This window comes from Schistosoma mansoni (assembly GCF_000237925.1).
Source record: "Schistosoma mansoni, WGS project CABG00000000 data, supercontig 0166, strain Puerto Rico, whole genome shotgun sequence".
NCBI lineage: Eukaryota > Metazoa > Platyhelminthes > Trematoda > Strigeidida > Schistosomatidae > Schistosoma > Schistosoma mansoni.
This window is the reverse complement of record NW_017386054.1, coordinates 490,666-504,512: the sequence shown is the minus strand read 5'-3', so window position 1 is coordinate 504,512 and position 13,847 is coordinate 490,666. Positions and strand designations below refer to the sequence as shown.

Here is a 13,847-nt window from a genome sequence, read left to right as displayed (position 1 = left end):
ATTGACTCACGCTTTCAACTATGAAAATACAAATTACTGTTGAAAATTTGTAATTAAAACGAAAACACCAAAAACATTACGAAAAATACAATTGAATAAATTATTGCTTACTTCTTTCCGTAATATAGATAATTCATCATTCAATCGATTAATTTCAGATATTAATCGTTTATTTTCTTTGTGACGTTGATTCAGTTGTAAAGTCATACGTTTTTGTTGACCTAGTCCTTTCAAATTGGCTACTTTATTACGAGCTGAATTAGAGCCAAGAGAAAATGGACTAACAGTTCGTCCACCAGCTTCTTGTTCCTGTTGTTGAAAGCTAGCAAGCCACATTAGTTCTAATGTATCCGGATTTTTGCCAGACATAACCTGTTAAAGAGAGAATCATGAGAAGGAATAAATATACAGTTGAAAAGCGTAAAGAAATTAATCATACACTAATGAAAATAACTATTTGATAGTGACAATGAGAGTAAGTTGTAATCTATCATTTAGTTAAGTTTGTGCCACTTGATGGACTGTTTATTGGTGGATTTTAACACTAACTAACACTGGCTAAAATATATACAGTTGTAATTTTAATTGCAGATGTTTGTTGATCATATCGTTTTGTATCATTACCAACCAAAATATTGTTAGCGTTTATTATGAAATCTAACTTGCTTGAGGTTGGACATTAACTACGTTGGATGCCGGCTCAGTGGTTTACAGGTTAAGCGTTCGTGCGCGAAACCCAAGGCTCCGGGTTCAAATTCGGCGACCGGGATTGTGGATGCGCACTGTTGAGGAGCCCCACAATAGGATGAAACGGCCATTCAGTGATTCCAGGTTTCCAATGGTGGTCTAACATCAACCGGTTCATGATCTCAATCAAATATATATATATATATATATATATATATATATATATATATATATATATTGTTCATAATAAAATTATCAATGCATTCTCTTACACTAATCATGAAGGTTACCAAGATTTAACAATTAACAACTGAACTTGTAAGAAAAAATCACAACTGGCTAATTAAAGTCAGCTTGAATTATATTTTAGAAATAATAGCCTAGCAAAATTTTGGAACCAATTTGAATTCAAAATATAAACATAGAAGGATAAAATAAGCATAGAATAGAAAGATATTCAAGTAAAATAGTGATAATGAGTTTAGAAAAAACAAAACTAGCAACAAGTAAATTGACAAGATGTATTTTTGTCCAGATGATAAAAGTTCGATGGAGAAATCAGTAAATACATAAGAAAATTTTATGGCAACCTTAGTTAAATATGATACAGATAATTATGGGTTGGTGTGGTTTATTAGGGTCCCCCAAATTTTATATACTTTTACAAAAATTAGACAACTATTTTACAACCTACACACTTAAAACTATAAGTATATGTCATGTTAACTAACTAACTAATGCGATTCGTCGAAACCTGAGAAAGTAGACAAAGCTTTAAAAAAAACCATAGAGCCAATCAAATAATTTTGCCAAAATCTCACAAAACCACCTGACTGTCAAGAGATTGGTGTGAAAATCTGTTTAAACATCAATAAACTTTTCTATTTATTAGGGAATGACATTAAAGAGAAAAAAAAACCGTGAGTGGGTTTTATAGAAAGTAAGTAGATAGAAGACAGTGTAAAAAAGCACTTCAAACAGTGTAGACAAAGGATTAAAAATATTTTGCACAAAATCTAGTTATTTCAAGTTAGTAAATGGAGTATGTAATTATTAGAGAAAAAATAATTCATTCCGAAATATTAGATATGTAGAGAAATGATATGAATTCCATATATCAATACTGATGGTTATATATATAGGGAGAGAGAGAACATGTGGCAAAAACATTTATCTCCCTTGAAGAAAAACAACTTTTTCTAACCTTTCATTTTGTTGACATGATCAAAACAAGTAAGAAAAAAAGAGAGTAGAAAGTGTATTAGATGAGTTAAGCTAAAGTTTTGCAGTCGAAAACAATTTTAGCAATATAGTAAGTTAATGGTTGGAAAAATGTGTAATGGTTTGTATAGGCTATAAATCAGAAATATCTCTTTCTTTAGTGTTTTATTATCTCTTTCACTTCAAATTAAATAGTGAGAGATTGTGTGTTTCAAAATAAGAGGAAGAAAAAAAACATGAATAAGTGGATTTAGATGCAAGTTTATAGTGAATTTGGAAGAGAAGACGAATTTCATTTATGTTATAACAGTCCTTTTCCTTTTTACAAGCGTTAATCTACCTTGGACGAATATCTACACTAGATTCCCTTTCAGTGTCTTCAACACAACTCAGAGCAAGAACATGTGATTAGCCTGATTAGAACGTAAATATGTTTCCACACCAAAACCCGACACAATCCAACAACAATGAACAATCAATCAATAATAATAAATAATAAGGATAGGGGAATATAGAACTCATCTGACACCTGTCAGACTATCTACATGTCTAACTAAGCAGCCAACCAATCATTATCATTTTTGCCCACACATCAATTTATCAATGTAGCAGCAATGAATAAAACCTCGAAAATCAGACCTCAATTTGATACATTTGCTAATATCAGAAGGGAGTTTTGTGGAGAGTTTAGTAATTTTATATAGTTGAGATCATGAATCAACTAAGGCTAGACCACCATGGAAAACCTGGAAGCACTGGATGGCCGTTTTGTTCTATTGTGGGACTCCTCAGCAGTGCGCATCCACGATCCAGCCTCACGAGATTCGAACCCAGGACCTATCAGTCTCGGGCGCGAGCGCTTAACCACTAGACCACTGAGCGGGCATCCAACAGTGTTAATGTCTAACTCCAACCAATCCACGAAGTTGAGTAACCATTCACCAATGTCTTCAGTGAGTTCCTATCTCCCAACAGACCTAGTTGAACTTTACTGGTTACTACTGAGGAGTTCCACAATAGGGCGAAACGGCTGTCCAGTGCTTCAAGGTTTTCCATGGTGGTTTAGCTTCAATTGATTCATGATCTCAACTATATAACATTTACTAATAACTAATGAATTCCATATCATAAATATATGTGTATTTTATGTTATATTTGATGTGCTATTTAGTTTACTTATCAATGTGTCCATTTATTGTGTTAAATAATTTTTATTTGCTGACTAATTATTGTGTTGTTTGGATATTTGTTTATTAAAAAGATTTTTTCTGTAAATCAACCTACTCAAAAAATGATGTTTCAACAACACAATAATCCTATCAATCTACACGAATACAGAGTTTAAAAGACCTGCAAATTATTTAGTCTTGATAAATAAAAAGGGTAATTCTGACGTCTGAGGAATTTCGCGGTAAATTTTTGTCAACATATTTTTTCATTGACCGTTTCTGTTATTCTATTAGGTGTTATCATTTTAAATTTGCCAATTTTTTTGGGCATCATGCTGGTTGCCAAATTAGTAGAGCTGCTCTATTACAATCTCGACCTCTATTAAGGATAAAAAGGCTCTTCTGAAAGTTTCATCTTCTCTCTCTCCTATATGGATACGGACTATTGGTTTTGGATTGTTGTAATATACTAGTCATCCAATGTATTTAGTTCGTATAGATACCTCTCATTCATTTATAATACGTAATTGCCGCATGCTATCTCGTAAACTGACAACATTCCTTTCCTATATAAAATGACTATATGAAAAGTGGGCTAATTAAGTGAACATAATTTTATTCATAGGATAATTAAATCAACAGAGGAATAAAAGAAAAAACAACTAACCTCAGTTAATTTATTTACAGTGGCAGCACATTTTGTTTGTTCTTTTCTATAAGCTTGAGTCATTCGTTCAAGTTCAATGCGTAATTGAGCTACTTCACTGCTAGCACATGCTGCTCGTTGAGTTGCAGCATGAGCGCTTTCTTTAGCATTCTGTTCAAAATTCATGAAGAAAATTATATACAATAATAAGGATAATTTATGTGACAAATTACTAGCCAAAAAATTAATTAAAATACTTATATAAGCGAAAAAAGTAAACATTGCTTGGTCAATGGTGTAAATAAGTAGCTTATATAACCGAACTGAGGACGACCGATGACAATTTACAACGGAATACATACAGCCAGTTTCATAATTGAAAACCTCGTGAATATGAGTCATCCAATCGAAACAGATTCAACATTCAAAGTCATCTATAAGGAAGGTGGAAATCCACCAATGATAATAAACTACTATATTCTTAGCACTGCTGAAACCTTTATTGTATATTTAGAAAAGCTAGAACTGTGCATACAAAAGAAACCTATACAACGTCTTTCATACCACAATCTTGACCTCCAGTTTCGCAAAGCAATTACCATTCCCTCCCTTTCATTCGATATTGACAACTTATCTCAAGCCGATTTATTTCAGTTCTAAACTCCTTCTGATTACATATTATCGTGAATTTAAACCTTTCGCTTGGTGAAGTTACCCAACCTCTTGTTTTATAAGTATTACTCCCTTACCTAATATGTATGATCTCAATGAATATCAATAATCCTACCAAACATATCTGCGGTTTCCTTATAAGAATGAATTTTGTCTCTTTGATTTTGTTATTATACTCAATACATTACTGTTTCTACCAAATACATTGTTGGTTATCATTGTGAAAAGAAGAACGTATTTGCGATCGTACGGTTTTGAGAGTGAATTAGACGAAACAGAACTCTTTGCCCTGAATCAATGTTACTTGATTCGTTTTTCAGACAACAAAAATCTAACGCAAAACATTCAATCCACATTTACACAATTTACTGCACAAAATTTTAAAACATTAGTGTGATCTATGGTAATGATTCGACGGGCCATTAGTTTTTTTCTATACAAATGTAAATCTAATAAAAACTTCACAAAAAATGACCAATCAAAAGACAAACAATACAAGATAAGTGACAGACAAGAAGTGAGGTGAAAAATGCATAAAATAATCCAACAGCATACTTTAGCTAACTTTATTTAACACAACTGTTTTACTTAGTGCTAAAAAACAGCTTCGGTTTATTAAACTGTGAAAAATATTTAGTATAAAAAAACCTAGTAATGATTATTATAGGGACTTGTGGAGGCTGATGAATTTCATGGTTTTTGTCAGGTCACTTTGACCCTAAACTACAGACCGTATCGGCCAATACAGAGTTTTAAGTTGAAAAATTGTCACTCAAGGAATCACCGGAGTTTGAAATAATAATCAGTAAATTAGCAGCACATATCTTATTTGTTTGAACCAGTACAAGTTTATAATCCTACTTTGTGTAACACTTCATACCTACTAATTTCACGTACTTGACCTGAATAGTCTTAAAATATCAAAAAAATAATACAAATGAATGTTAAGCAGCAAATTCAACAGTTACATTGATGTTTTAAATGTCGACAAGATGAAAATATCCAGGAAAGGTTTTAGTTAGAATCATATATTTCTGACTCTTAATTTACTGTTCGATACTTCTAAAATGCTCTTCAATCAATAAACAAAACCTGTCATCATAATCATCAGTATTCAAATAAAGGAATATCATCAAATCAGAATTTATTAATGTCGTATACACTTTTACAAGTTAGTGATTATTGATACGTCTTGTAAGTTGAACGCTATATTCAGATCCTAAGCTATTCGGATAACCCCAGGGCTAGCACTACTCAGCGACTTGAAGACCAGAGAGAAGACACGAGTATCAGAGAAACACTTTACTGCAAGGTTCATTTATGTACAGAAAATACAGGGATTTTATAGTAATTTAAGAGACCTTGAGTTTTACCGAAAGTTCTAGAATACTGCTAAACATAGTAGCAGTGTGTTAATCAGCCAATCAGGATCTCGTTATTTTAGTAACATAACTTCACACAACTTCTAATTAATCGCTGATTGGTTGGGGCTCTTTATGAGCCTCTGGAGGCTCTGTTAGAGTTCTCCGGAAACCGACTCAACAATTATATTAACAATTGTTTATACGAAACAGTGAATGAATCACAAAATATTAAATAATCAAGAAATAATATAACACTTTTATAATCTAACATTAACGTTCTCTCAGGATACTGGAGCCCATGTGAATCATTGGTTTGGAATCAGGGTTTTCCAACTCCCCTAGGTGAATAATCCACATCCACCAACCCGGTTAAAGCGCCAGACATTCGCTTTTCGTCCTCTCGGTTTCGTACACAACACTCCCGCCACGAGAAGGCAGTGAGTAGGACTTCCCTGGCAGAGTCTATATACGCGTGGCCATGCGAGAGCATTTGGAGAGGGAGAGCGGACTCTCCCCACTCTCGGCCGTACCAGGGCATGTATATGTTTAAATAAATAAATAAGATCTGTCGCACAGAAAAGTACTAAATATATGAACAAACCAATTTGTTGTCAGAATTTCCATTAAAATCTGAATAGATTACCAATACTTAAAAAAAATTCTCATTTTATTAAGCTATTTATTATTCTACAATAAATGTCAATCTGAAAATAAAACCAAATTTTACAAATCTTCAAATTAAAAATGATCGACCAGTTGTATGTTGTTGCATTTCATTGTATACAACTTTTACCCTCTCTCTCTCTCTATCTTTCTTACTGTAATAAATGCAACTACCTTCTTGAATATTTTATTTTACAGAAGTAATAAACAAAAAACAATTGACCATATGACTTAGTTTCTTACTGTTTTCTGTCTACAAGTAAAATAACAGATATTTACTAAATTTTTCTAAAAATGGTTTACAAAATGTGACTTGACATGTATTTCACTTTTTTTTAAAATAGATATTACTTGGTGTGTAGCACGCAAATATTTCTATGCATGAAATGAAACAAAGAAGCTGTACATTGACCAACTTATGTAAAGTAGGATAAAGATTCTATCAAATCCAGAATAAGATGGATTAAAAAAAGGCAAACTCAGCAAAGAAATACCTTTTTTTATTTAGTACTTCATCAGGGCTGTACATGAATATATATCATTTTAAAAATGAGTAGCAAGTTAATACTGATTAGTTGAAAGCATGAGTCAATTGAAGCTAGACCACCATGGAAAACCTGGAAGCACTGGACGGCCGTTCCGTCCTGCCATGGGACTTCTCAGCAGTGCGCACCCACGATCCCGCACTCGCGAGATTCGAACCCAGGACCTACCAGTCCCGAGCCAGAGCCCTTAACCGATAGACCACTGAGCCGGCATTCAACGGTGTTAATGTCTAACTTCAACTGATCCACGAAGTCTAGCTTCAATTGACTCACGCTTTCAACTATGAAAATACTAAATCTCCACAAAACCCCTTCTGATAATTAATATTGGTTAGATAGTGATGAAAATATTCAATAATGTAAGTAACAGAATATTTGGAAAGTTAAGATTAAAACTAAGGTGAGGTCGGAATGGATAACACTAGGTATGAAGATATCATGGGACGACATGGACTAGCGGGAGGGATAGGGAACGGTGAGTGATCTGTAAATTTATGTGCATTCAATAAAATGGTCATAGGAGGCACAATATTCCCACACAAACACATGCACAAAGCTACATCTGTCTCATTGGATCACACCACGGAGAACCAGATAGACCATATTTGTATCAACAAAAAATTCAGAAGGACAATGGAAGACGTGAGAACCGGGAGAGGAACTGACATAGCTTCAGATCACCACCTGGTTGTGGCCAAAATTGAACTGAAGCTAAAGAAACACTGGACAACTGGGGGAACAGCATTACAAAGGTTCAATACAGCCTTCCTTCGAGCTACTAACAAGCTCAACGAATTCAAGATAACTCTCAACAACAGGTTCCAAGCTTTACAGGATCTACTGAAGGAACAAGAAAGGACGATGCAGGACAGCTGGAAAGAGATCAAAGAGGCATTCAGTTCAACGTGCCAGGAGGTACTTGATCTCATAAAGCATCACCATAAGGAATGAATCTCTAACGAAACCCTGGACAAGATTCATAAACGGAAGAACAAGGAGACAGCAATTAACATTAGGCAAAGAAGAGCAGAGAAAGTCATGGCACAAGCTGAACACATAGAACCAAACAGGCCAGTGAAGACGAGCATTAGAGCCGACAAGCAGTGGAAGAGGAAAAAGCTGCAATAGAAGGAGATATGAAACTATATGATACAACAAAGAAACTAACAGAGAAATATAGTAAATTAGAGAGACCAGTCAAGAACAAAAAACAAGTCAATCGCCGAGATTCAATAACAGAGGAACAAGTGAGTAGAGCATTTTGAAGAACTCTTGAATAGACTAGCCCCAATGAAACCAACGGACATCGAAGTAGCATACACAGACTTTCCTATAGCTGTTACTCCCCCAAGAATCGAAGAAGTCAGGACGGTCAACAGACAATTCAGGAGTGGAAAAGCAGCAGGACCTGACAATACACCAGCTGAAGCACTGAAGCCAGACATTGAAGTAACTGCAAATATGTCCCACATCCTCTTGAAAAACTTTTGGGAGGAAGAACAAGTACAAAAAGACTGGAAAGAAGGATATCTCATCAACATACCAAAAGAAAGAAGGTCTGAACAAATGTGAGAAATACAGAGGAATCACATTACTGTCAATACAAGGAAAGGTTTTCAACAGTGTTGCTGAACCAGATGAAAACCTCAGTAGATGCACAACCTCGAGATCAACAGGTTGGATAACTAAAGGATCGGTCGTGCACAGACTAAATCGTGACACTACGGATCATCATGGAACAATCAGTTGAGTGAGATTCGCCGCTATACATCAACTTCATTGACTATGGGAAAGCATTAGACAGTGTGGGCAGGAGAAAATTATGGAACCTTCTTCGACAATATAGTGTATATGAGAAGATTGTCTTAATGATTAAGAATTCTTATGAAGGACTTCACTGCAATTTGTAAATGGAGGACAGCCGTCAAACACAATCCAAGTGAGAACCGATGTCAGATAAGGCTGCTTATTCCTATCCTTGACTGGATTATGAAGATCTCTACAACTGGGAAGAATCACGGAATACCGTGGACAGATTGGATGCAACTAGACGATTTGAAATTAACAGATGACTTAGCTCTTCTATCCCATACACACCAACAGATACGGGTGAAGAAACACAGTGTAGTATCAGCCTCTGTATCAATAGGCCTCAACAAACACTAGGGGAAAAGCCAGATTCACAAATACAGCACGGATAACACCAACCCAATCACACTTGATGAAGAAGCTCTGGAAGAGATGGGAACTTCCACGTACCGCACATGGTAAGCATCAATGATAAATATGGAGGGTTCGATGTAGAGATGAACAAATAGATTGAGAAATCAAGAACAATATTTTTACAGTTGGAGAGCATCTGCAATTCAAAATAACTGCCTACCAACATCAAAGTCACAATTTTCAATGGAAACCACAAGACAGTTTTATTGTAAGAAGCTGAAGCTTTTAGAGCTACTGCAATATAAATATTTTTGCAAGAGCATCTGAAATGATAAATACACACAGAGGCAGATAAATTTGGCAATTCATCTTTATTTCGTGAACTCACTATTGGCCGGCTGAAGAATGTAGAACATAATCTTGCCCCATTGAATGTATATTATAAGGCTCAATGTAACTTTACAAAAGTAAAGATTTAGAAACTATCGCAATCAGATGGACATATGTACAATGGAGAGATATTCATTTATAGGATAAATTTTAATCTGTTCTACTCATGTGACTCAAGCAATCAAATATATATCGACATTTGTACAATACGTAGAATCTAAGGGATAATCACTAAACATCAACCACAGATTAAATGATTGGTAGTTAAATTACTTTCTACAGCATACAATAGTATAAACTTTATTCAGATTTCATAGGAAGCCAACAAAATACTCGGTAGTTAGTTAATAGGCATAAAAACAATTGATGTTGTGGGTTATTTCAACATGAAGTAGAAGTCAATCGTGTGGTGTGGACACCACCAATGAAAGCTTGTTTACCGAACTATGTAGTTTGAAAAACTCAACTACATCAAAAGCACCCAAGTGAGCTACATATCTTCGTCATCACTTCAGATTAAAACATGGTCATTGCAGTGATCTGTCTAACTGGCAATCACCGATTGGCAAGGTGGACTGTCTTCGGATTCCTACTGAGTATAAACATGTATCGTAATTGTGATGTAATTACAATTCAAGAATCCTGATGAACGATTTACAAGAAGATTTTTCAGTATCACTACAAGATTTCAGTATTTATCATCAGGATCGATCAAGCGATAAGAAAAGAAAACTTGTAGAAATACTTTATGCTGAGAATTCTGCATTGTACCAAAAATACAATATTGAATAAAGCCATTAAAAATAATGGTAATAATAATAATTTTAATTGCTTTTTATGTTATACGTTACACACAAACGCAATATATCGATGTGTTAACCTAACATGAGATCTAATGACTAACCTGTGCAGCTTCTAGGTACCGAGCAGATTTTTGTTGTTCTTCATTTAGAGCTCTTAAAGCAGCTTCATATTTTTCACAAGCTCTTTGATTAGCTCTACAACTTTTCGCATAATGATCATGCAATAATTCAAGTTCACGAACCTACAATGTAAACGAAATATTACAATGTCTTTTCAAATGCCTAAAAATGAATGTATCTTAGTATCATAAAATATCATAGGAAAAACTGATGTTATCAACAGGAGAAGTAGTTACTTCAATGGTAGTAATATATAAAAAAGATTTCATATGAGGATATGATATAGAGAGAAAGAATTAGTACGTAGAAAGAAAGGTACAAAGCTATTTTAATCTCACCGTTTAAAGGCAGACAAAAAGTGTATACATGTACACCATTTTAATCTATTTTCAGCCATGTCATCCAGAGTTTCTAACCATTGGTTACGATAGTCGCTCAGACCCCAACCAAGTAGTATGTATCTACCAATATGGCTCAGACTAGAAGTTAGTGACTTCAAGGACTGATGCCACATTTTGGTTTGGCCACCACTAACTTTTTTCAACCATCTCCAACACTAGTCAGCATTGCGCGTCGTGGTAATCGGTGTTCAGGCATACGTTACACGTTGTCCAGCCATCTCGGTTGCAATGGCACAGGTGCATCCATTAATTATCTTACCCAAATCCTGAGATTCTAATTGATCAAACTGATTATAAGAGTATAAAAATGTACTAACTTTTTCTTTCTTTTCCATGTTTCAATATATTTTATGGTGTTTTCGTGGAAAACAAATGTTGTATATGTATATCCAGGCTATTCAAGTGTATTTTATTAGAAACAATGGATTAAAGCAATATTATATAATAGAATAGTGTTTACTATGTCCATATTAATCTGTCCAATATAATGAGAAATGAGAATTTATTAAAATTTAATACACTTTTTCTATGATTGTCCTATTGATAACAATACTGAAGTAATCATACTTTTGTTCAATATCTAAGAGCTTGGAAATACTGCTTTTATAAAAATTTACGATTTAACTCAGGCTTTCTTCCAACTGACTACATTAAATCTCATCAATTAGTCACCATGATGATGAACCATTTAGTCAAATGAAAATAATGCAAACTTGATCGATAAAAATTCAGTTAGCACTAAAGGACTAATTGAATAAATTATGAATAATCTTCTTTCTTTTCTTTTATAAAAAAAAGACAGATAAATAAAGGTCATTGAAAACTGAGGACAAGAATCGACTGAAAACGTGATCGAGTTACAAAAATATTAAAATAATATTGAAATCACTGAACGAATTATCTAATGTAACGGTATTCGTATGAATTAAACTAAAAACAGCAGGAATACTTACAATGTAAGAATGTGAAAAAATGAAAATGACAATGAAAGCTTTGGAATAGAATGTAAAGGAAAATATTAAAGGAGAATAGATTTTAACCAAGAAAACAATTGTACAAGTTGATTTTATTATCATAGATCCCGAGAAGTGTTAATGCTTGTCTATTGCAAACGCAATAGGTAGGTATATTTCTTAATAGATTCTGTAAATGATTTTGAATGATGAGGAATTGATTAATTTATCAGAAACTTTAATATGATCCATCTTTTAAGTGTGAATGATGCCCAAACTGAAGTAGATGGAGTAGGGTTCGGACCTAGGACCTGGTGGGTGAAATTCAAACGCCTAAATAAACTAAGTTACAACTTCATAAGTGCTAGAGGTTTCATATAGCATGGTCGTACTTAATTATGTGTTGAAAAATAGAAAATTTTATACCTCAGCTGACTGTTCTAACTAACTCAAGTTGATTCATTTTATCATAGACATTTTTCTTTCCGACTTAGTAATTAACACAAACAATGTTAAAATAACCATTAGATTAAGTGATAAGATATGTGATTAGAAATTAATCATTATGCTTAACATGACAGAGAGATAAGTAAAAAGATCATAGATACAATGTGGAATCTTGCACAATGTCTACAACATATCCAGTCTCTAACTGTTTGAAGCAAGTACACATATACAATAATTCCGGTTTAGATTTAATGAACAATTTTTTTTTTGATTCTTTTTTAAAATTTAGTATTGAAGAAAAAACACTCATATTCTCATAAGCTTTATGATACTGTGTCTGGGTATAGAAAACAACAGATTATTGACATTTGTTTATTGGATGAATGAACTAAAATGAATTTGAATGAAGAGGTAGAGAAAACCACACAATAAGATTATATGATTATACCATAAATCTTAATTAGTTGATTAATACCTGGAGAATGAATTTAACAACTGTTAAATAATATCTGACATCTGTGTACCGTTACTCTCTCTCCCTCTCTCTTTTTCTTTCTTACTACCTTTGTCTATGTAAGAAAGAAATTATCATCTTTAAGTTTGAAAAAAAACAACAGCAAACTCACACGAACATTTGCACATTTTCATTACACATTTAATCGTACAATTTTAGGTGTATTCAGGGAATTATTCTTTTTAATGAAAAAATACATATAAACTTATTACCTATAGTATTATTGTATTGATTTTTTTTCTCTCTTTAAATATTAATACACATAAATGGAACTCATTCATTAACACGTTACAGTAATTGCACAACTTACCTTTTCATTTAATTGATCTGTTTTCTCTGCACATGTTTCTTTATATAAACGACTAAAATGCTTTTCTGCTTCTAATTGATCAACTGCTTCTTGTGTGGCGATTTCAGCACGATATGCACGTTTAGCCACTTCTTCCATTCGATTAATTATTAATTCTGTAGCTGTATTCGGATTATCTAATGAAGATTGATTGATTTCGGGCATATCAATATCACTATGATCTGATAGGTTGTTTAAATCAAGATTTGAGTTTGAGTTTAATAAATTGCTTGGATCACTGGTTACTACTGCATTAGGTGATACTGCTACACATGATAAACTATTTCGAGCACCTGAACGACCTAAACGATCAACTGCTTCAACTGCACGACGAGCTAACTGAGCAGTAGCTGTAGCAACGGCAATGCTTCCAGCTGTTTCGGCCGACTGTCTAGCTGCTTCTTCTGATTGTGCGAGAGACTTTAAAGAGACAGAAACAACACCAGAAATATAAAGCTGAAAATATGCGTCAAAGACAGAAACTAAGTATTGGATTGTTGATAATCCCAATTAATTATTTTAAGGAGTAATGGGTTAGAAATTGAAGGTGGACATCGAAAGAATGAATAGCACCTAGAAACAACTGGCAAGGGGAATCCAAAAAAACGTTGATTAGGAAATACTGATCGGCGGTCTGAAGTAACAGGCGTAAGTAATTGCATTTAACTTTGTCTGCAAACAAACAAATGATACTAAGCAATTATCATATATGTACAGTCTAATTCGGTGGAAAAGATGCT

The 13,847-nt window shown here is 33.7% G+C and overlaps 1 protein-coding gene across 1 annotated transcript in view; it reads right to left on the bottom strand.

The window, feature by feature from the left end:
• The window catches only part of Smp_151140 (serine/threonine kinase), a gene marked incomplete at both ends in the record, with an annotated part of 104,597 nt that overhangs the window by 48,851 nt on the left and 41,899 nt on the right, over positions 1 to 13,847 (bottom strand). The window contains 4 exons of the mRNA XM_018797464.1: positions 112 to 372; positions 3,745 to 3,894; positions 10,425 to 10,565; positions 13,069 to 13,563. Coding sequence (XP_018646797.1) covers positions 112 to 372; positions 3,745 to 3,894; positions 10,425 to 10,565; positions 13,069 to 13,563 — 1,047 coding nt within the window. The remainder of the gene's footprint in view (positions 1 to 111; positions 373 to 3,744; positions 3,895 to 10,424; positions 10,566 to 13,068; positions 13,564 to 13,847) is intronic.